The sequence below is a fragment of the Corvus cornix genome, chromosome 3 (assembly GCF_000738735.6).
Source record: "Corvus cornix cornix isolate S_Up_H32 chromosome 3, ASM73873v5, whole genome shotgun sequence".
NCBI lineage: Eukaryota > Metazoa > Chordata > Aves > Passeriformes > Corvidae > Corvus > Corvus cornix.
Window position 1 is genome coordinate 30424032 of NC_047056.1, and position 24417 is coordinate 30448448.

General features: G+C 38.9%; 1 protein-coding gene across 4 annotated transcripts in view; it reads right to left on the bottom strand.

Annotated features, from left to right (window-relative positions):
• Window positions 1-1592: 1592 nt before the first annotated feature.
• Window positions 1593-24417, bottom strand: part of ZFAND3 (zinc finger AN1-type containing 3) — a 138214-nt gene continuing 115389 nt past the window's right edge. For 3 of the 4 annotated variants that reach the window (XM_039568163.1, XM_039568164.1, XM_020583980.2), the window contains 2 exons: window positions 23295-23465; window positions 1593-6294 (listed from right to left, as the gene is read on the bottom strand). In XM_039568163.1, coding sequence (XP_039424097.1) covers window positions 6140-6294; window positions 23295-23465 — 326 coding nt within the window. In that variant the 3' untranslated portion in view covers window positions 1593-6139. The remainder of the gene's footprint in view (window positions 6295-23294; window positions 23466-24417) is intronic. The other variant, XM_039568165.1, reaches the window with a different exon arrangement.

The window sequence follows — 24417 nt, forward strand, 5'->3', positions numbered from 1 at the left end:
GTGTGTTAAAGGACTTCTCTTGAAACTGGTGTAGCTGAAGCTTTCAGGAATCTAAAGCAAATGTAAACACTGCAAAAGGAGGAGGTGGGGGAAAAAAAGACATTATCGCTAGAATGAATTTAGCTCAGCTTTAGCTCAGACTCTTTCCTCCCTCCTCCAAGAGTCTTGCATTTATTTGCTCCTTTGAAAAGTGGAGAGATGAGACTGAGCATTTCAGGAGTCAACAATGAACCTTTCATTGAGCTGGCTTAAAGCAGCAGTGCTGATCATGCAGGCCCCTTTCAAAGGAAGATACAATGCTGTGCTTTTCTTTATTTTTTAGGATTTTTAAAGGATTAGCTCTTTGCTTCAAAGAGATCCTAAACAATCAAAGGGGGGAAAAACATCTCAAAATTTTCAAGTGTTCCTTCCAAGAGCTCTAAGGAGAGCTCTTTCTGGAGTTGCATCTCTGATATGGAGGATAACTTCAATACTTTGCCTTCACAGATATCAACTTTTTTTTTTCCTTAAAAACCCTTTAGTTAGAATTTGTTTTTCCACCCTCCTTGAGCATGCTGGTAGAGGGAAGGAAGGTGTCTTCTGCAACTCACAGAAGAATAAAGGGGACTAAGCAACAAGGAAAGAGTGGGTGTTACCTGTCTTTTCATGTGAAGGGAGAGCCACAGACAGGAGTAGGTCTCTATAATTTTATTATTACTTACACAGTCACTGCACCGTGCTACAAGTTATTAACTCACAGCATCCTACTGCATGTTACTGGCTTTGCACAAACCTAGCAGAAAGGAACATTCTGCTTACGGTTAAACCATTGCCATCAACACTTGCTACTATGTGAAGAACAAAACCCTTTTGTTAGAGGATGCAGTCATCATCACCATCTTTAAAAACTATATATAATTTCAGTAATCTCTTCCTAATGCTTCAGATACATGTATTGAATTTGAAATCATTTACAGTTAGTCTTATAAAGTTCTGCTTGGTTTTCTTCCAAAGAAAATAGCAGCATATTGCAAAATAGGAAGGTCCAGTAGCAAAATATGTAGTTATTACTAAATAATCCATCAAAAATGTTTTCTTATTATGATGGTCCTGTTTCCTTTCTTTGCATATAATGTCTGTTGCAGAATTGACTCAGACAAACTCTACACAGGTATAGTCACAAAGCAAAATGGTTTTCTGTAGTACTAAGTCAAAAAAGTTGTTGCTGTTAGGCAAGTAATTATCTGCCTCTTTTCTATGATCTGATCTGACTTCAAGAGAAAGTGGATGTGATCACTAAGCACTTGTCACTTTGCATCCTCTGCCTCCTGTTTTCATGCCTTCTTTTGTCCTGACTCAACTTCAGAGTGTAAGATGAGGCATGCAGAGTTTATGGGAAGGTGTGAGTGAACAGAATCATAGAACTGAAGTTCAAAAACCCCCCAGCCCAACATCCAAAACAGGTAATCATGTCTACATTATGTTTCAGTTAACTGAAGAAATAGCCTGTCACTGCAGTAAAATACAAGGTCATCACTTCTGTAGACCAACATCCATATTTTAATCTGCTTGAACTAACATGCAGGGACTTGCAAGAACAACAAAGTTGATACTTTTTTTTTTTTTTTTTTTGCTGGTGGGGAAGACTGAAAAGCCAAAAAGAGGAACATTCAAGCAGAACTGCCTTCAAATGCCCAGCTGCATATGCTGACTGCCTCAACAAAAAGGAAAAATGAATGAAGATGAGGAAGAGTCCTTCTCACTGGTGTATTTCAGAACTGTTATTTAAGAGTGGCTCTTTCCAGCAGCAGTAAAGTTTGTTCTCCAAAACAGCTGCTGATAGTGAGAAGTAAAGCCCACTACTGCACCGGTTCACCATGTAAAATGTGCACTGCAAATACTTTTGAACAGTTTAATCTTATGCACTCTTTTTTCACTGTGGTCCTTTGTGTAGTGAAGTATGTACAGACACAGTCTTAACTAAGCGTAATCTTATGAACTGGTTACACTAAAACTACATCCTTACACAGCAGCTCCTGCCACCACAGCTTTTGTGTTGAACCACACGTGTTATTTTTGTTCTTTATGCAGAATTCTAATCAGGTATTTGAGTAATGAGATAAACATCTGGTGCCACTAAATACAGTTCATTGTAAACAGTGCAGTCTTAAATGCTTCCATTGGTTTTCTAGGCATAAAGGCTTCCAGGAGAATATGAATTTATTTCCAGCCTGAACTGGCTACAAGCTCGTTGTTACATTAAGGGATTACTTTGCTTAGACTTTCTCTTAGCCGTTCCTCTGATGACTGACAATATCAGTAACTACAATACAACAAAGAGAATATTACTACAGTTTGTTAGGGCACTTAACTGTCTACACATCAACGGTGAGGACAAGTGCTGTCAGATATTTCACTGGCATACTTCTTGGAGTCTGTTGTAAAATCTGTACTCTTATGACACAGTTAATATCAGTTTACCTCCCTGGTGAGTTTTTGTACTGAAATAATCACTGTAGGATTTAAAAAAAAGTTATTTTATCCCCTAGAGATTTATATCTAAATTGTAACATAAGCACAGAAGGAACTGCTGATTACAGAATGAACAACACAGTGAGTACAAAGCTAAATATAAAGAGGACATTGTATTCACTAGGCCAGGGGATTACAATTTATTCAAAAGAAAAGTCATGCAAAATTCAAGTTTTGAATGTATTTATCACCTGCCATTGAGTTGATAAAAGCAGATAATATCATTTTTGGATTGCTGGAATTGCACCAGGACTCTTTTCTGTGTGTTGCCTGGAGAGTACTGAAGAGCAGTTCATGTTCTCAGGTACCTCACGTTACAGATGTGCTGCTGCTCAGTCAAGACACAGAGCTGCTTTGAAACAGAAACAGGTACACAGCAACATTCCCAGGCAATTCTTATTTTACCTTGGAGCCCTAGCTCGCACCTAGTCATAGGTTTGAAACTGGATGAAAAGGCAGAGCTGTTTTATGTAACTTACCTTTACTAGAACACAGCCATCTTGTTCAAGAATCATGCACGGTTTTATAACTGGAAGTACCACATGAATTTGAGGGAAAAAATGGGTGTATGTGTCCCATGAATCAGGCACAATTTCAATTCCGAACAATTTTCAAAATTGTTTTAAAATTATTAGTTTTACATTCTCTCTCCCTCTAATACAGTAAATTGTGGGTTTTTAATATTAGCCTTGTGTCTTCAGCATCTAAACTATTAAGAAACAATAGTTATTTCTCTGTTTATCCATTATGAATACAACCCATTCTGATTTGGAATACAGCTACTCTAGGTGAAGCTGTCCAAGTGCATGAAAGAACACTTAAGACATTTTAATGGCAGTGATACAGTGTACAGTACGCATTTGACTTGAGTATGAACAATTTATTCATGTGATTACTGTATCTAACCTCAAAGTTAAATGGACCAAACTGGCTGCAGTAGATTTGCTTACAAAACAAACCCCTGAATTCAAACCCAGCAGAAATACTATCCTTCCCTTCCAAACCTGCAGAAAATCCTGTCCACCCTTCACCAATTGTAAATTCAGCTTGAAGTTACTGACCTAACCTTGGTCTTCTCCCTGTTCATATTTCTTACATGAATTTACAGTAGAAATGGTGCAAAATAGCAAGATCTGTTGGAATAGGCAGAAAGGAATTCAAACTTTAATCTGATTGGTTTAATTTGATTTTAGCATGAGGAAAAAGAATAAAGTTACAAGATTCTTTTAATATTTTCACAATGTTAAACTAAAACTGAGCTCTAGGCTACATGTGTAAGTAAATCTAGAACACAAAAGGGTTAAATAAGATCTTCTTTTAAGATACAAGAACTTAAGCTTTCTTTACGTTTAACAAACTTCACAGAACAGATACTGCAAAGGAACAACCCCCTCCCCAACTTTTTGTTTAAAGTGAACATTGTCCATAATTCACATGAACTTTAAGTAGTGTCCTCTCAAGAGCCACCTTGAAACCGTCTGTGCACTTGTAACGAGATTAAAGAGAATATTAAGGAGGAACAAAATAGCATCTTCAGTATTAATGCAGAAAAGTCTTGTGTATCAATCAGAATGCCCATCAAATGCTAGGATAGGATTTTGTAGGAAAGAAAGTGCGTATCACAGCAGCCGCCAAAATCCATGTTTTTCTTAAACTCCTCACGGCAAATGTAAATAATATCCTTGGACAGTCCCTCTCACCAGGACCATTTTCTGAAAATGCAGCCCATTACAGAAGCTTTTGCTGCTGGTTTCATATTCTTCAATAAGAACAAGGGAAAAAACCAGCTTGTCTTCCAGAGAGCTTGCATTTATAATGATGGGACGCTTCTGACTTGCTTCATGGTTAATTAATGCTAATACAGTCCAATGCCGAGTGTGTGTGTGGAGAGACACATTATATATATATATATTTTTATATATATATATATATATATGTATGTATGTATTCTGGTTTTAATTAGTTGTCTCACTGTTAAATGTTCCTAACTGGCTACCAAAGTAACAGTATAATTTGGCCTATAAGGAGTTAATTACCTGTAACAAGTAGAATGGAAGATGACACACATACAAGCTTACTTCACCCCGATGTTTCAGATCTGCCCAGTATTTGAAGATGAGACAAAGTCTTTCCCTCCCTCAGGTCTTCTTACAAATTTACCCACTTGTTAATAACTTACTAATAGACTGAGAAGTTAAAACTCATTCAGGATTAAGCTGGGTGACATCAGTAGGAATCCTTTTGCCTGCATAAGCCCTGTGTGCAGCAGGAGACAGCCCGATTACGATATGTTTGCTTTTATGTTTCCAAACTGGCAAAGCTGGTGCAGTTCGGCTCAGCTCAGCATGACACACCGTAACACAGAACCACGGGTCTAACCACGTCCAGAACATTCTATCCAGGTAATGCTTTTCACATCCACTTGCTATACTTGCTTTGTGGGCAGGGATTTTTGTGGGCGTGTTCAGCTGCATAGAAGGAGGGCTGGTGGAGCCCCTTTGATTATCTCATTGACGCTCTGAATGTGAGGAACACAAACTCATTCTGACAAAGGGTGTTTGTTTTACAGGTTGTTCCCCAATACTGTTACCAAATTCCGTTTGCTACAAAATGTCCTTTTTTCCCCAATATGTAAGTCTAGCTACAGAAAGTCAGTCTGTAGAATCCAGCCATGGCTACTGTGCTGTGAATTAGCCTTATTTGATCAATTATCAGATACCTGCACTTAGCAAAAGGCAAACAAGAGCCAATCAGGTTTCGGCCGGTGGGAATGGCTGCACTGCTCAAGGTATGTGGAATCTGTTCACACAATGCGCAGAATCTCTGTGGATGCCATGTAAAAAGTATGCACCATTTACTGCTCCAGGATGGAGTTGGCTTTAAAGAGAGATCATAATTTAACAGAGAAGAAAGGAAAAAAAAAAGAAAAAAAAAACCCTGATAGGTTCTTTATAGTAAGATACATATAAAAATTTTTCATAAGAATCTCTGTCCCCCTTTCTTTTTGGCTTCCTGGGAAGAACCAGAAAGGTGTTCCTACCCCAACAGAATCCCTGATGCTGGTGACACTGCCTAACTCAAAAGCCACACGCGATGAAGGCACGAGTGACCAGTCAGGTCTTCTGGGCTTAAGGAGCTGCAGTTGCCGCTCCAAGTAGTATTTCACCTCCTCAGGATTCAGTAGCAGTGAAGAGGTGAAAGGCTGCACATTAAACAGTTTGTCCGAAAGCCATGTGCATAGCAAACTTTTACACCAGCTTTATACAACTATTTGTTTTAACTCTGCAGCTGGAATGTTTCCAGCATAAGGCTTTTAGAGTGACTCCAGCAATAACAGAAGCCTTTGGATTTTTCTTGCTTTGTTTAAATCCACTAGCCATACTCAAAAATAATATTTCTTCATGTTTTATTTTTATACGGTGGCTAGCAGGCACCTTAGTAACCAGCCAGAGATCGATTTCAACCACCATCAATCCCTAAACTACAGTACCAGGACGGTTGGCTAAAGAAAGGAAACTGATTGGCTGTAGTCTGAAACTTGCCTAGTACAAGGTGTCTGGCTGACTTTGTCCTAAATAAGGCTAACATTAGTGAACTAAGAGAACAGCATTTGGTTGCAGTCTTGCACTCAGGAACATCCTTCGCCAATACGTTGGCAAGATCTCCCTACTTTCCGATCCAGTTTCACCATTTTCATGATGGCCTCCTCGCGCCCGCGGCCCATGTGGTCGAACGTGCAGTCGTGCTGTTCGGGCAGGCGGTGCAACATGCAGAACACGTAACCTGCCGCAGAGGGAGACAAGAGACACAGTTAGGGACTGCTCAGAGAGCTGGGATCTCACCTGAACCAGAAGTGAGTGATCCCCACCCACCGGAGGGTTACTCAGTTCTCAAAAATTAATGCCAGTTTAAAGCTTTTACTTATCTTCCTTACAGGGTAACAAATATTTGATCATTTACTGCATTTTGTTGAGAATTTATCAACATGGTACCAAAGCTCAAGTCATACAAGATTTGTGGGGTCTTTTGCCATCATCTCATCTTATACAGGAAACCTCCACAATCATCTAAGCTAGATATGCCCACATAGTAACAAAGGTAGTGCTTTTGGGTTTTAATCACCTTTGCTGAAATCCTTCCTACTTTTAAGTGGACTTTGTTGTCATTTCTGAAATTCATGCCTGTGGTGCTCTAGGGTGAGCTCCCAAGCAGCTTTTCAAGTCAGAACTGTTAAATTTAAGCACTTTTCTTCCTCCTCACTGCCAGCGTTGGCAGTGACTGCAGGAGGAGTTCACTGCTCCTTCGCTATCCCAGTCTTCAGAAGCTTCTCCCCATGAAGCATTCTGACACTAACCACAGGGGGGAACAGGCATTTGACACAGGGACCTGTCATGCCACATCACTTTGCTCTGTAGCTGAGAAGATGAGGTTATTGCCTCTTTGTCTAATGCTCCGCAGTGTTACTCAGCTTTCCAGGGAGCACATGACTTAGAAACATGTCAGTACTTTTCCCTGCAGGTGAGGAGGGCATCAGCCACAGCCACCACTTTCTAGTTTACAAAGGAAATCAGCTTTTTTCTTCTTTGTCCCTAATACTTTGTGTAACAGTAAAGAAACTGCCTCCAATTTCCACCTCCAAAATGAACATTAAATAGCAGTAAGTAGCATTAAGATGCTACAGGAGGGAAAAGTCACACAGTTACAGGGCTCACCAGTCCACTGTATGAAAGCAAGTATGGTTCATGTAATATCGCCTGTGCTGGGATATTTTTCCTGCCTGATGGCGCAAAGAGTTACACTCTGCCTCTTACTTGAATGCTTTACATTACTGCTGCTCCTCGAATGCTCAAAAGATATTAAACCCACAAAATTATGACATTTGAGAGATGGAAAAGGATAAAAATGAGTGAGTGAATGATTGAGAGAGTGTTTAGTGCGTATCTACAAACACACACATAATATATGAGGGTATGTGTGTGAAGTAATTCAAGTTCCTGGACTCTATAACACATCAGTTGCAAGAGGGAACAACATGCTACCTTTATATTAGGGTGATTGTTAAGAAAACAGAGAAGGAGAAAGTGTCATACATGGAATTATTTTTAAAAAGTGAAGAAAAATTGATTTGTCTTTGCTCTTTGTTTCAGTAGCACCAAGCTATGAAAAGACATGCCTATTATCTGTGGCTGGCTTTGAAACCCAGTTCTAGGAACAAAGCAAAAAAGACAAGTTTTCTGTGTTGGTACATAGGATTCAGAAATATGGATGGAAACTCGCAGATTGAATTGATATGTATCTCACCCCTTGTGATCATTGCCTCTGCTTCAAACTCAATCTGGGTCATACCACACTCAAATGTGACAAAATGTCTTTCCTGAGGTGCCAAAAATGATTGTTAAAATGAAAACATCCCTGGACTATAATGCCAATACTGAACAAGCATTTCACTCAGTTCTTTCTCACAGAAAGCAGGGTCTGAAGGCTTCCCTTATTTCTTGAAATAAGATTTCAAATCGCTGAGCCAATGTCCACTGCAGGTACAAGAATACATAAATACCTGACTGGATGAATTCAAAAACCAACTTCATCATCTTGTCTGCAGTGAATGTGTATGAAGCAGATGTAAGACACCCTGGAGATATGGACTGGGCAGGAGGCGTCTCAGTCCCTTCTAGATAAAAATTGGTTTTAAATCTTGATGGTTTTACAGATCCTTTCCAAATGTTTAACAAGCCTATGCAGAAATGCTATCTAATGTTACTGAAAAGAGATCTTGAAAATTTATACAATCTTCTGCACTACTTCAGCAAGACCCTTTTGACAATTCTGTACATCTAGTATGGAAGTATATATGCACCATGATTTATCACTTTTGAATGGGACCTTTCAATTGCTCCATCTCTTCACCTTCTAAAAAGCCTCCTGCAGACCAGCACAGCTTCATGACGTTCCTTTCTACCCTGCCACCCCTAATTCCATCTATCCTGTGCTTTGCCCTATCTTTATTTCATTTTTGAACACCTTTTAGTTCTTTATAGAGCACCTGTTTTCACGCAGGATAATCTGTACTGTATGTTCTATTTATTCCACGACACATTTTTTTCTGTTTGTTGAGGATTTTTTAATGCATTCTTGAACAGAACTTCAGTAACTGTCCACAAAAGAATGGCAGGTGACTTTCACTTTTCCCAAAGTATGGGAATAGTATTTCTAATTTCAGCAACTAAATGACCTAAACCTGTTATTAATATATATATATATTTAAATATGTACTGCTAATTAGGTAGTATCTAATGAAAGAATACCCAAGCTCATTTTGAATGCTACGAAAATAGTTCTGCATATATTGGCTGATTTATGGAAGGGGGCCTATTCTGGTTGAATTAGCAATGCAGATCTCCTGGAAGTTCCATTTCCAAAAAGAGAATTCAGATCTTTAGTCTCATTGCCACAAATGCTTAAGTCACTATGAAGATTGGAACTTGTATTTTTGTAGGTTTTATTTAAAATTTAAAGGCCTTTAAAACACTGTTATATAGCAGCTAATTGAGTGACAGTAGTTCTGAACATTTTTTTCATTAGTTCAGAGTGGATATATTCAATTTAAGTTATTACTGCTATATTCACTCCTTGCTTCTTCAGTGGTTTGAAAATCAGAATGGACATCCTGTGGTCTGCACATGCACAAGTGCCTGATGTCATATCAAGGCCATTAGACTTTACAGCAGTTCCATTATTAACTTGTGTGTGCTGGGGCAGAAGGCCGATAGATGCACCTGTATTTTGATCCCTAAAGCCAATCCATATTTAGAGGTGAAACCTTTTCTCCCGAGAACTCTGCTTTTATGGTTATAAAGTAAGTTAGATAAATGAACTCCTGCAGTGTATTTGCTGTTAAGTTCATTATGGGATGGTATCAAATACAGGTTGTCTCCCCTAAAGGAATTTACTGCAGAAATGCTTCTTTTAGCACACTATAACTAAAAGACAAAATAAATAACTTTCTGCTAGGGGAAGGAGCATTGGAGAAGGGAATCCATCTGCCAACTAAAGTTCGTTTACCCAAGTCATCAACCTAAAACATGCCAGACTTTCACTCCCGGCACAGAAGATTTCAATCTAGTAAATGTAATAATACATCTCACAGCACCTGCAAATGTTGTTTTCTGATGTTAGAAGTGAACTATGAATCACCCACTCCTTAGGTCTCTAATGCAAACATCTTGGAAAAACATTATGTAGTGCCTCAAAACATTTGAGCTCCTCTGAGCACCCCAGAAACTTCTTCACAATACATCATAAAAAACTTCACTTCCACTTCATTGCCAGACCAAAAATGGCTAAAGCCATAAAGCAGAGCACCATCCCTGCCTTACAGAGGGGTCACTCAAAGGAAGCCCAAGACTGCACACCAGCAACTATGAAGCGGCTTTCATCATTCCTGAGGAACCTGATGGGAAAGGGATGTTGGAGAGAACAGAAAACAAACCAGGCTTGCATATTCCAGACCAGAGAGCATCACAGACCTACAGTTTGCTGTGTGTGGGTAATGAAAAACAACTGCCTTTTCTTCATTGCTACACTCAAGAGCACTGGTGCATTTTTGAGTTTCTGAAAGCTCAGCCATTCAAGTATCATGCCTGCCATGGAAAGACAAAGCCCTTCATTACCAACTACCATCAATCATCTTAATTGTTCACTCCAGACATTTATGCTTTCATTGCAGGCACCAACTGCTCTGATGGTTTAGCCTTCTGTACTACAGTGACCCCTTTTGATTCATTCAAAGTAACTCCCACTGGAAGGTAAAAGAAAGTGAAGTCAACGTTACCATAAAACCCTGAGCTTCTGATACTTAAAAATCATCCTACCTGGCCACCAGGATCAGTACTTATCATTTTCATTCCCAAGTCAACAGGAAGAAGTTTGGAACTGTCAGAACTTGCAGCTTACACCATTTCCACATTTAATAAACAAACTATGTTTGTATAGAGACCTATACAAAACCTATTCAAAAGTAGTCCAAGTAATGACACAGACATAATCCTGTGCAGAATTCTGTGCTGTGTGCTTTGACTTCTTCACATCCTTCACAAGATATTTTACCTCTCTTGCAAATTTGAAATTCTAATCAACGGATATTCAAACAGAATTTAAAAATGCCTTGTGACTTAAGAGTTGAAGATGCTGCAAAAATTCTCTACCAAAGGTGTATTATCTAACAGGGTATTGTATGAGTCCTTAAGCAGATTTCTGGCCAAGAACAGATTTTAACATTTCTTTAAACAACGAATATATCTGCAGGCTATAACACAGCACAGCCAAACCAGGCAGATGAGCCAGCAGAGATCATGTGGCTGCAGCACTGTTCAGAACAACTGCATACCATTCACTGAATAATCCCCAAAACAGTATTTATGCATCTCCCCCACCCAACTGGAAAGATGATATAATGTGTTGCAAATTCTATTAACAATAAAACTATTTATAAGGAAGTGTGGGAAGGAAATACTTTCTTGTTTTTTAAAGACATGAAATAGGGAAGAAATGAATGGAAGAGTAGAACAAATAGCTACCAAGATACAAAGCAAGATCCTAAAGGCTTGACTACCTGAGAACTGCAGTATGATCCAGCTTCCTCCCCTGTGTTTTGGAGGTTAGCAAAAACCTGCAGTCATAGAAGGATGGGAATGTGCACAGTTCAGCCAGGCAAAGCTTCCAGTGCAGCTCGTATGCACTGTTTTGGCAATATATTCTAGTCTGCTGATAGCTTATTTTATTCTCATTTAGACGGCTCCATTCGTGCATATACTCTCATTACCTCTCCTCTCTCTTCTGTGGGAATGCTCTGTACTAGCATTGTCAGCTTTCATTACACAATTCAAGGAAATTTCAGTTTTACTGACATATTCTATAAAATCAAACTAAATCCCACCAAGCTAAACAATGAGGTTTTGAAAATAAGTGAACTAAACTCTTCCCCTGTTTCTCTTTCCCAGCTTTGCAAGTGGATTATGATTAATAAGTACTTCAGAATAACTTGGTTGGGAATCTTGTCACTCATTTCCAAGGGAAAGGGGGCGCAAGCCACAGTATGATGAAGCTTTTTAACCAGATAGATGTATTTATTAAAACTCCACAAAACTGAGGCAGTCCTTTCTTTAATTTCCACTCCAAAGTGAGAGGATGGGGACTGTTAACCTCTAGGTGCTCAAAGTCAGAAGTCTCTAAGTATCAATTCCTATTGTCTTAAGCACTGCCCTCTCAAGGCGTTTCAGTTCCATGATCCTTCACAAACAGCACAGCTGCAAAAGGTTCACAAAACATACAGTAGGATGAAGTGTATTTTTCCTATTATTTTTCTAACCATTTGCTACGATCACTCCAAGTTAGTTTCCAGTATTTTCTTCTTTATATAGATCACTAATACTTAGGACTACCAAAGTGATCAATATCTGAATCAAAAAGGGAAAAGGAAAGAGGTGGTGTAAGACACCTTAGAATGTTTCTTTTACTCTGCCAACTGTCCCTGGGACTGGACGGGCACTCTGGGACTTCCAGACTGCTCTCAGTCAGTGATGATCTCATGTTTCATGCTGGAAGCCGACCGCTCTGTGATATCTCTGGTGCTGCGTAAGAGTGCTCAAGAGATCCTACAGATACATTTTATATTTCAACAACTGGGTTTATGCTTAGAAGAAAAAAAGAGAACAAAGAATTTTTTTCCCTTCCTCCTCTATTTTGCCCTCTGCCACAAAGAGGGTAAAGCAATGTGTATGTATCTGCATTAGAGACAGAAAAAGCATTTGTGGAAAGGACTGCCCAAGAAAAGAATGGAAGAAGTTGTATACAGAAGAGAGAGGACATAATACTGTAACAGCCACTGGCCAGGTATGGTTAAAGATTCTGCAAAAATTCTTTAGACTGCAAGGAAAAGACTTTGTATTTCCAAGTTTAGTCACATATAACCTGTGCTTCAAAGTTGTTTTCTGTCTATTTTCTTTAAGATCATAAGCCTGGGCAGCTGCTTTAGGGAGCACACAAGAGATGCAGTTTGGCACTGTGGAGACCCTGTAAACAAACTACGTTTAATCCCAATTCATGCTGTTACAAATACACTTTCCTATTTATCTTACTACGTGCACAGAAAGCTGTCAAACTATTTTTTCTTACATTAAATGTGACATAAGTTTTGAACAGAGAATTTGTATCACTTGAGGACAGAGCACATGCTGATTTTTTAGGGTGTTTTTTTTTTTGAATCAACAATTTTTAAGGAGGCTCTACATAAGCCATTATTCTATTCCTTGACTTTGGAACAAAGAAGAACAACTCAAAGTTTCCTCCTGTTTCTTTGAAGACAGTGTATTTGAAGTGGGAAAAATTAAGATATGGCACTCTTCTAGACTCAGTTCTTACTTTTGCTCTAGTGAACACTAACCCCAGAGCAGTATGGAGCATGATTAGGAACAGAACTGAGGTTTTCAGGAAATGATTTCTGAATTTCAGAGAATCCCTAATGAATCAAAGCCACAAATACAGCACATCTACTTTGTAATAGTAAGCTGCCATTAAAAAATGTTTGCTATGGGTCAGGTCTGACTGAGTACTGTAGGTCTCAGTCAGGATTGTGTCTCAGTTCCATCACGTACCAGAAGAAAATCATGGTTAAATCTTTTGATTTGGACCAGATATTTTTCTTGCTGTACTGAACTCACACATTTGAGAGTAAACGCTTCTACATCAGAACTTCTTCACCCACTACAGATTTGTGAGTTAAGGCCAACATCTATTGGGGACAGACTAACAGAGCAACTCAGGGCCAGGATTACTCCCACAGATACACCATGCAATCAATGTTCACTTCCAAACTGCTTCATACCTCAGAGGTCACTGACTCACACAGCGGTGACAATGTCATCTGTAGGCTCCCCTTCTGACCTTACACACTGTCCCTGATTTTTGGTCTCAGTTGCCACCCACAGCGTCAGGCACAAGCAGCAGCTGTGACACCACAAACTGACTCTCCAACCACAACTGCTGGGTTACTGCTCTTGTGAATTCTCTGCAGAACTGGGCTCTGGTCCCAGTTCACCTGTGGTAACAGATGCAACTTCCGAGAAATTAGCATTTTAATTTGTCATGTAATCTGTCGATATAACTGAAACATTTTTCACCAAAGGCTTGTGCAACTGTTGAAACACAATGGCAAGAAAAAAACCCCCCAAACAACCAAAACTGGTTAAACTTTAATTTAACAAGAGAATTTTTAGAGAAACCATTTTGCTCCCAACAACTTACAGCATCAAGAGAGGTGTCAGATAGTGAACATCAATGACCAAGTTATTTGAGGGACAAGAAAAGCAAGGTTCAAAAGAGTTTAGACTTCAGGTAGGTGAAAAGTTTCCTTATTTGAATAACTGTGTGATTTTGAAATGAGGTATTCAAGAGGAATTAGTGCCACTGCCACACTTGTAAAAGGAACATTCATTGCCACGTTTGCAGGACCAAGAACACACTGAAATAATACTGCACCTCCCAAATCATTCCTAGTTTCACAAGGCTATATCCTGTAATATGTGGGAAAATGAATCCAAAGAACAGAATGCACAGTAAAAAAGCAGAATTATGCCGAAAAGGCCTCCTAGAGTCCAAGAGCAGACAGCTAATAAAGTAGAGGTAATGCATACTAATAGATTACACTACTGCAAATGTTAGTAGTGCTATAAAATTAGATTTTCCATAGGTTATACCAGCATATCAAGAGGCATTTGTTTCCTACTGAACATATTTAGATTTGAGTAGTGTAGATTCTCTAGATTTGAGTAGTGTGAAACTTTAATTAAAGTGTCCCGAGAAGTGGCAGGTGGATGACAGAGCTATCCTAAGGTCAGAGCAGGGACTTGTGCAGTATTTAACGCTTTAAAAAGAGCTACATGAGCATTAATACTTCTAGAATTCTCTACACCAACCCCCCCATAGCTAATACACTTCTCCCAGAAGCTGAGGATTTAATTAAAAGCTGAAGTGTACCCAGGAAGTTAATTAAAATAGCAAGCAATACCTAGTGGCTCAATAATGTATGTGTGTAATTTTGTTTAGCCCAATGAAAATGCAGGAAAGATAAGGCTACTAATAAAGAACTGGAATGAATAATGAAAGGGTCTGTACCAACATCCAGTACGTGCTGCATTAATTCTAACAGTTCTCCTGGATCCTGCATGTATTTTGACTTCATTGCATGCTGAATATGATTCCAGGTTTGACTTTGAGTGTATTTCCTGAGTTGTATTATTTATGCCTTGGGTTTCAGTACCTTCCTAGTGGTTGTACCACAGTGATCTACAGTCTGACAGCAGCTAGGCTTGCTGGCCAAACAAGAGAGAAGCAGCTCTACTTCTTTTAAACCAAAATAAAATGTGTTTTATGTTATCATTCCCCATTTACACCTTATGTCCAGAGTCTCTTAGATTAGACCTTCTGCTCCACCAAAGTCTTCTATTACTGTAGCCTCTTGCAATCTATGTTAAGAGTAATTCCTCTTCTAATCACAGGAAAACAGAGCTCCATTCAGCAGCCCCATTTATACCACAAAGGAAAACAAACACTTAGAGCAATGTATACTTCTGCTCTTCCCTTCTTTTTCTTTTGGTGTAGACTTACAAAACATTCCTGGCTCCTGCTTGTTCAGAATATGGCAGGACCCTCACACATGACTTATGCCTATATTTGAAAACTTTCAGCACCTCAGGAATGTTTAACAGCTGTGAACACCTCTGTAAGCATTTTCATTTCAAAACATATAAAGATATGGTAAATAAACGTGTTACTTTTAAAAACTTACGAATACTCCTTAGTGACTGTAATATCCATGGATACAGTTTTTCAGCTCTTGAAACTTTGCTCCAAGGCCAGTAATGCTTAATACTAAAAGGCCCTGACACAGACCACCAATACTATTCTTTTTACTTTTGTGAAAACTGATGCACACTGATCTTAATGCCATTTCCTTAGAACATCCAATTTCCTTAGAACATCCAAAGCAAGTAGCCTCAAGTCTCAGTACCTACCTTTAACACCTTCTTATAACTGAATTATGTAATTTAGGACCACAGGAGGTATTTTCCTCTAGATAAGATTTTATTTATTTTGTTTGGAGGGGAAGAATACTCTAGTTCCTGGAAAGAATCCTGACTTTTCAAGCAAATTTTGACAATTACTTTCAATATCCTTTTTCTCCTCCCAGTTCTGATGCAGCAGTTGTGGCTGTGTTCTTTCCCCACTTCTTCCTGTTAACAGTTTAGACTTTCATCAACAAAATTCACATTCCTCCCTACCTAAGCCTTACCTCGTGGTCAAGTTAACTAGCTAGTAATGCTCCTTCAGGTTTTGTCAGATTATTTTGGTGTGGTTTTGGGCCTTTTGTGTCTACTTCAAATATCGAGCACTTTAGCAGAATCAGTTCTTCTGCGCGTAGCTGTTTGTTAACATATGCACAAACACGTTTGATTCCCTTTAAGGGGGACTTACCTGTCCTATTCTTTTAAGAAAAAAATGACTCAGAGACTGAGCAAATTACTTCCCTAAAGGTACTGGAAGAGATATAAGGTAGTCTCAGATTTTTATGTTCAAGTTCACGAGACCCTGTGTCTCTTATGCACACAAGACAATTAAAAACTGCATCATCTTTCACTCTATGGATACACTTCATTCTTCTGTAACCACAGTACAGGTATGTAGGGAAGAAGAGATAATGCTGCATGTTGCTGATTTTTCACCAACTACTGCAGTTTCCAATTGAAACCCCCCTGAAAGTTATATACTGAAGGACTTCCCACATCAGCAATGTCAAAATAAAACCACTTTTTGTTTTGTTTTTAGAAGGAATACCCTAACTTGTTTTACTTAAGGAGAACTTGAGGACTTAAGAGGGGGAGCAGCTCATTTTAATTCCATGGACTGATTGGGACTATAGGAAGGTAAGGAACAGGCTCAGTGCACATTACTAAATCAACACTGCTGAACTTTTGGTAGCACAATGGAAGAAATCAAAATCAGCACATCCTGTAAGAAACTCACATTAATTGAACAAGCTGGGGGAATATACTGGAGCCTCTTCAAACAGTATTTCATGATTCCTAATTATAAGGAGCATGAACTCCATTTACACTTTTAAAGCTGTGGACAGCTTTTCTGAAACCTAGACACTAAAGCATTTTTCTGAGTCCTACACTTGGAATGTGTGATGCACCAATTAATCAACTACTTCTTCATTTGCAGTATTTTCAGAATACATATTACTCAGAAAGACCAACATTAGTTAACAGCTTCTATTCCCTGTCAATTAAAATGGAGTCTTGGGATAACATCTTCATAAAATACAACAAAACAAAAATCTCCCATTGAGTTTAAATTCAAACTTCAATAGGCTTTGTGTTTTGCTGGGAATTTTTTAATACTTGCAGCAATTTAAGGTAAGATGCTGGACATTCCTGAAATGGCTGAAGCAAAAGAACTATTCTGGGAGCAACTCTCTTAGGCGAACAGCCAACACAGACAGCTGAATGTGGTACATCTAACCAGGCTGACAGTAGGACTTGCCAGAACAGGGGTATGTAACCAGTTACTAATAAGATTTATTTTAATACTTCTTACTGAACTGGCTGACTCATACTCTCCAGGAGCACTGTGCATATTTCATCTTAATCAATGAAGTACATCTGTTGTACCAAGACAAAATCATGCCCTGAAGCCATTTTGGTTTGTACCAGATAAACCTTATCCATCTAGAAAGTGCATTAACCAGCACCATTACAAATTCTCCTCCACAAAAATAGGTTCCCTGGAAATGGAACTATGATTTTATATTTTACCAAGTTTTAAGAGAAACATTAGTTTCAATATAGGTTTGACAACTTTGTATAAAGATGGAGCAGCTTATCTATTCAAATTTGTTTCTTTCCTCCTGTCTTTCTGAAAATTATTTCTAAATTAACTGAGTAAATCAAATCATTCCAAATTTATTTTGGCACAATACCAATAAGTGCTTCATCTCCTATGTTTATGGACCAGCAGTTCTGTTATCCAAGTTAAGAATCTGCAGCTGCTTTTCTTCCACTTTTTTGACTACTCAATCACAATGAGACTTGCTGCCATTTTATCTGTAAAATAGGTACAGTCTCTGCTGTGTGGATGTATTTTGTTTCTGCTGGTGCTTGATACGAGTCTGTTTTTTTCTCCCTCTTATCCCTGTGCTTAGACCAAAACAAAATAAATCAACAGTAACACCAAGGAAAAAATTTCGACAGATTATTATACATTTATACAGAGCTGAACTAAAAACAAGGCTGTGGAAAAATAAGCACAGTAATTAGGAAGGAAATTTATGCCCTTCTAAAGGAGCAGTCTGTGGTGGGCCATGTGCTCCACCCTCAATTCCAGGTGCTCAGCACCCTGAGACAGCTCTCTGGCTGAGTGTCAAAGTTTGACTCTTGTTTCCTGGCTCAAAGTCCTACTGCTGTAGAGGCCACTTGAGAACTGCATCCCTTCCAATCAAAAACCAGACAAACATCAGTACTTGCCAACATCTCACAAATTAAAATTGCAAATTTTTTTTGCCACATTCTGCCTTCACCTCTGCCTGAGGTTAGTGCTCACAGCAGCCTCCCCCAAGAGCAGCAGCAAGTGCACAGCTGTTAGGCCAGATGCATTCCAGGAAACTGTAGCTTCTTACAACATAACCTAGGTCAGGAAAATTCCAAGAAAAGCTTTCCTGTCCACACAGGCAAGAAATATGGCTAACAAGTGTTTGATCAAAATGCAACATGACTGAGCAATTATTTTTTAAGTGTAATCAAGCTGGAAGGTTTCACGATCTTCCCTTCCTCTTAAGTATCTAGTCTGGCCCAAGAACATGAAAAACATTAAGATTCCTGTCTGAGAAGCACACAAACAAATGGCACTGCTACTGGAAGCTAAAGCCAGGCTTACTTTGGAGGGCCCATTGTCTCAGCCATGCCGCTGACTGCCAAGACACAGGTGGAGCCTGAGGTACAGACATGCCCAAAGGATGTGGCCTACAAACAGCAAACTGTTCTACACAAAAGCTCCTGCAGAGCTGGCACACTATACTAATTTTTCTTTAATCGCTGACTAGAAGATCTAACATGACAAATGTAAAATTCCTTTAGTGATCATCTAGAATATCCTCATATTTCTCATGCAATTCCAACAGCAAGATCACTGCAGATTTCTATGTGTTGGCTTTACAGACCTAGTGGTACCAGAACTACTTTTTACTGTAAAATTGTAAGCCTCTTCCATAAAATTAAGTTTGGCCTTCTGTGCAAATAATTTCTGTAGATTAAAAGTTTACAGCTCAGTGTCTTTTAAAACTGTATAAAACTTTATTTAATTGCAATATATATCTACTCAAGCCATTAAGAGCAGGCCTAGAAATTTATAGTGTAATTTGCAACTAACCAACCAGCCTTTTTTTACAATACATTTCCAGAACTCAGTGTTTTATAGCTACTTCCACTCACACATTCACTGCCCCTGATTTTGAAGCAAGTCTGTGATAACCACCTAGTTATGACACCACTGAGACAACAACTTCCTTTTCAGATCAAGGATCACAGGCAGTTGATTTCAGACTGCGTGCAGAAATGCTGTCAGAGAGTGTAACTTGAAGACTATGATTCCTGCAATTCTTTGATGATAAAACTGCCTCCTACATTTAGTATTAAATAAACATTATTTCAATACAATCGTTATCCATTTTAAGACACTAAACTATTGGAAGGTCCATCCAGCCCAAACTAGAGAACACTGTGGTCTGCAGGAGCTGCCTACTGTCACTGTCACCTACAAACAGCTCAGAGGAAGCTGATTTTGTTTTAGTGGTGTTGATATAAAGGTTATCCTGTCAGAGGCTCAAAATGAGAATTCATTTTAAAATTTCTCTTTCTCACTGAAGCTTGCAAAGTGCATCAGCAATTAACAATTCCTATCACTTCTCCCAGTTTGCTGTGTGAAAAGGCTCAGAACTCGTCTTACAAATTGCTCTTTTGAAGATCAAAGAGAAGCCGAATTTGTCTGTGTGTGCTCTGGATGAGTTTGTAATTTACTGGAACTTTCAGAGGAGGCTTGGCAGCACACTCGTTTGACAGCCCCAGGGCACAGGATTCAGGGGAGCTCTGTGACTCTCCCCTTCTGAGTTCCTTCCTTAGCTTTAATTGGCACCTCATTAGAAATTAATGAAAATGACATCCTCTGTTCTTCCTGCTCCGGGCGTAGAATGCTACAAAAAGGCCCATCACAATTCATAACACATTCAATTTATATAGCAATGGCTCTTAAGCATTATTTATGAGATACGAATTTCTTGTCAGCAGTTAATAACTTGAACAGAGCAGAAGAGGAATGAAAAAAAGATCTTGAGAGTATGTGTGTATGAAAACAAACAAATCTTTCTACATCTGAAAAATGTTGTGTTTGAACTGCTGGAACTCCCTTCTCAGTAGTGAATTGTTGTTCTTCACAGCAAAGCCCTGCAGCACTGTCAAATCTGTCTAAAATTCCATGTAGTGTCAAGGGAACGAGCTCAGCGGCATCACCTCTCTCTGGCCAGGGCTTACAGGAGACAGGAGAGCCAATACAGCAGCCTCCCGAAGATCTCTGAGCCAGTGTGAAGCACCAGCCACTCTCTCTGTCCTCTTTCCAAAAAAGCTGCACCTTGTTGGACAAGTTCCAGTTAAGTGGATCAGTATTTGCATATATGTCTACATTAAAACATTGGTCAGTATGTACATATTTTCCTTTCCACTTTTTCTCACTAAAAATCTCACTGGAGGACTCACCAGGACAAATCATCAAAAAGTAAGATGATTTCCATTACTTCTAACATTAGGCCAAGAAGATGTGCAACAGCAAACAATTGAATTGTTGGTCTGTGGAGTTAATTTGGATTTTAACAAGACTGTTTCAGACACAGCTTTGGTTCAACATTTTTATGCTTTAAATCCTTTTTCCTTACATCCAAGCAAACCCACACATTTGTCGTTCTGCAGATGGTGTCTGCCTTTTTATTGATCCTGATAACAGATTTTCTCTTAATGTTTAAAACTGAGGGTGGTCTCCCCCATTTTTTCCCATTGCTTCAGTTCAGGATTAAGACGACAAGAATTTAATAGCAGTGGTTCAAAGCTCAGATCAAACAATGTTTTACGTTGACCATTACTTTTGAAGAGTGTTCATGCTTCTTTTACACCAGTTGATTCTATCGTACCACCTCTACCTGAACACACATCATTGTGTTCACATTACCTGTGCTTCACATTAGCACAGAAAAGGATAACCCAGTCATGTATGGATTTAGGAAATATTTTAAACGAATGAGAATTTGACATATTTGTTCTACTGCATTTCCCATCACCTCCTCCCAGGGTTTTTGAATGGGTTTGTCATTCATGACCTAAAGCAACCTAATTTTACAGACAGCAGGGCAAGTTAGTGAGAATGGTTTCTAAGGCAGCATCTTTAAAACTGACCAGAGCCACATGCTGTTGATTATTGGTAAAGCAGTTTAGGTGATGTGAAGCTGAGGTGCCCTGTGGTGCTCAGTGGTAGCATTTTGTTTGCTTCTTATTAATCTATTAAATGTCAGTAGCACAGGGTATGCCCACACTGACATCACATGAGAGCACAGATAACACACCCTTACTGAACACAGTATTAATGAAACATTTTAACTGAACAGAAACCAAAGAACTCCTGTTTTTTCAGCCCTGTTGTAAACATGGAAATAGACTCCTGCCTTCTATTCTCTCATGACATGTATGGAATGGAAATGCATATAATATAAACTATAAACTGTATAGGATGTAATACAGGAATGCAAATTTTCATCTCCTCGCTTATTGCTGAGGAATTCAGAAATTTTTGTCACATTCATGTTTTATTAACACATTTTATGAACTTTAAGAGAACTATTTCTATAAAGATACATATATCCAGTAGAAGAAATTTAAAGAATAATTCCTACAACATTTATATTGCAACAATATTGAATTACGGAACCTCTTCATGAAAACTTGAGAGGAACCAACCAAATATATTTGTAATCCAGTTTACCAAAAAAAAAGGGTAGGTCTTATTTTATAATTTTAAAAACATTACTGATCAATAGAAGGGCTTTTTAAAAGTTGCTTTAAACTTCATTGCTCTTACATAGCTCCAATATTGCAGAATGCAGGAATGATTAATGATATTACATAATGGTTAAGCAATCATTTATCCAATCCTCTCCAAAATTCAAGCTCTCTTGTTCCCCATATTAGGGAGAATTCTGCTATTTCAGTCGGGTACCTGTGAGCAGCCTGAGTGATTGTATACATGACAAGAGCAGACCAAGCACAGAAAATCCTGTCTCTACCATGCTGAGCAGAAAGGGCCACACCAAACTGTGTGATTGATAACTCTGAATTTCTTTAGTTTGATAAAAATGTTACCAGACACCTCAAAGTATCCTGACACATGATTTCCATAAGAATTTCAACATTACAGTTTTTGATTTCATGTTTGGTGGCTTCACAGGTAACGTATGTTAGCTCTGTGGCAGTGCTCCAGTATGGAAACAAAGCCTATCTCATGTCCAGCAGTAATCTCTACAGGCTGAAGACAGACAGATGCTGAAGAAAAGAACAAAGGATGACATAAAATCTTTGCAGCTCTCTATCTCTTCACTTGGTATTAGATACTCAGTACAGGATTAAGTGGCTTTGTAACTATCTTAGCCCACCCTTCCTCTCCACACTGCTGCTCAGAAGGACACGCCCTCTCTTCAGAAAATGGTTTTAACACAATATTTTATATTTCACAAGTGCACTGTGCACTGCGCCTATCATCTGTACAGATCCTCTGGAAATTATCCACTGGCTGAGACACAATGGAGTAATTGAAACAAACTTCTCCAAATGTATCAATACAAGCACTGTCAGAGAGTTCAATGCAACCTTCAATACATGATTATATGAAAAAATAATTAGCAGGTAAAACTACCACATGCATTATCACTTGGTCTAATGAGCACATTTAAACCAGTTAAGAATGCAACTGTTCCATGAAGGAGAGAGCATCTCCTTTGGAATCTAGTCACATTAATTATTGTTTCAGAAAGATTATTTGCATTTAATATGAAACCCCAAATTAGCTATCTGCATGGGATTATTGTCCTCAATTCAATTACCTTACCTGAACAGTGTCATTAACTTTGGAAAAGCCAAGTTACATGATTTTAAGTGTATGGCGAACAGTAAATCTTCCCCCCAGAAACTAACAGTGAGAATGAAAATATTTTCAGTTAGAGGGTTTTTTTGGATTTAAGTTTTTAATATTAATGTAATTACAGAATGCAGATACTGACCTATGTTCCTTTACACCCTATAGAAACCTTCTCATCTTAGCATATTTATTGATGTGCTTTGTGTTTCTTCTCCTGTCAAGTGGGTATGATGCCCTTCCCGCCTTACAGGGACTTCTGAAGCTAAATTCATTAGTATCTGGGATCTCTTGAGACAAGGCAGTACATCAAGGCCAAAGTTTTAAAGGGGAAGTTAGACAGGAAAGAATTATAACTTTTTGCTACCAGTAGAAGCTACAGCTCCTGTTTAAAGCATCTTTGCAAGGTGAAAAATGCAAGTTTTCTCTGTATTTCCACATGGGACACAGATCTGAGCACGGTTGCATTAGAAAGCCGGATGCTACTGACAAACAGTACTCACCACAGCGACATGATCCCAGTTCCTGCTGTACTAGTTCCAGTTTTGTTTGGCACTGGAAGCATCGGCGTCTACTCTTCTGTTTGGATCGACTGGTTTCTTCAGGCCTGTCATTACTGTCATCCAGTAGCCGTGGCCGTTTCACAGGAGAAGCCTCACTCTCCGACTGTGAATCTGTTGTGTTCACAACAAATATTTTAGGAAAAATATTAGAATTTCCTTGCTGAGGCATCCCTTTAGGCAGACTGAAGCTGGGGTCACCACCAAGCAGTGTGCTACCTCCCATTCTATTGCATACACATGGTTTCTTAACACCCAACATGAGCATCAAGTAAAGGACAAATTATCTTTGTTCCCTATAAGAACCCCTCCTGCTGTCAATATTGAATATAAAATGAACTGATTAGCTTCCTTCCAGCCTTGGCTGGGTCATACAGAGATACATGTAGAGCACACACCATCCTAAACAATTGCAGGCTTCATCTGTTATCTCATTTAGTTTCTCCCATGCGCCGCCTTCAGTGTCCCCACGCAAACTGACCGAAGTGATGAAAAACAACTGAGCACAGGTTTGACCTATTTCCTCCCTGGGCAGGAGGAGGATTTTTCAGGCACAGCACATAAACTGTATCTCTCATGACTGAAGGCAGTACATGAAAGCACCATACCGTGCTTCCCTCTCTTTCCACATGGGTAACAATTTAAATGTAAATTAGTATACACCAACAATACAACCCCAAACAAAATATGTATCCAAGCAGCATCTGTACATACATCCTATGAATTCCAAATGTTCAGCCATTTTTGAAGTATTAGTCAGAATACTGTTTGCATTAATCACTTCATAAATTTCAGCTTTTAAGAAAATAGTGTGTGGAAAGCCTTTAGAAATTAAAGTTTACAACAGTCTTACTTCAGGTAGCGTAGTGCTGGTGTTTTTTTAGTATTTCCTTTTTTTTTTTTTTTACAATGGAGAGTGTATTTTCCAGGGTTCTAGAGTAGCACATGGAATGTATATTACTGACAGAATTGTGAGATGTCCAAGCCTTGTTTTTGTGGCATGTCAGAGGCACCACATTTCAGTAGATCTACTGCTCTGCAGTCCAAGTCAGGTCAGCCTAGAAAA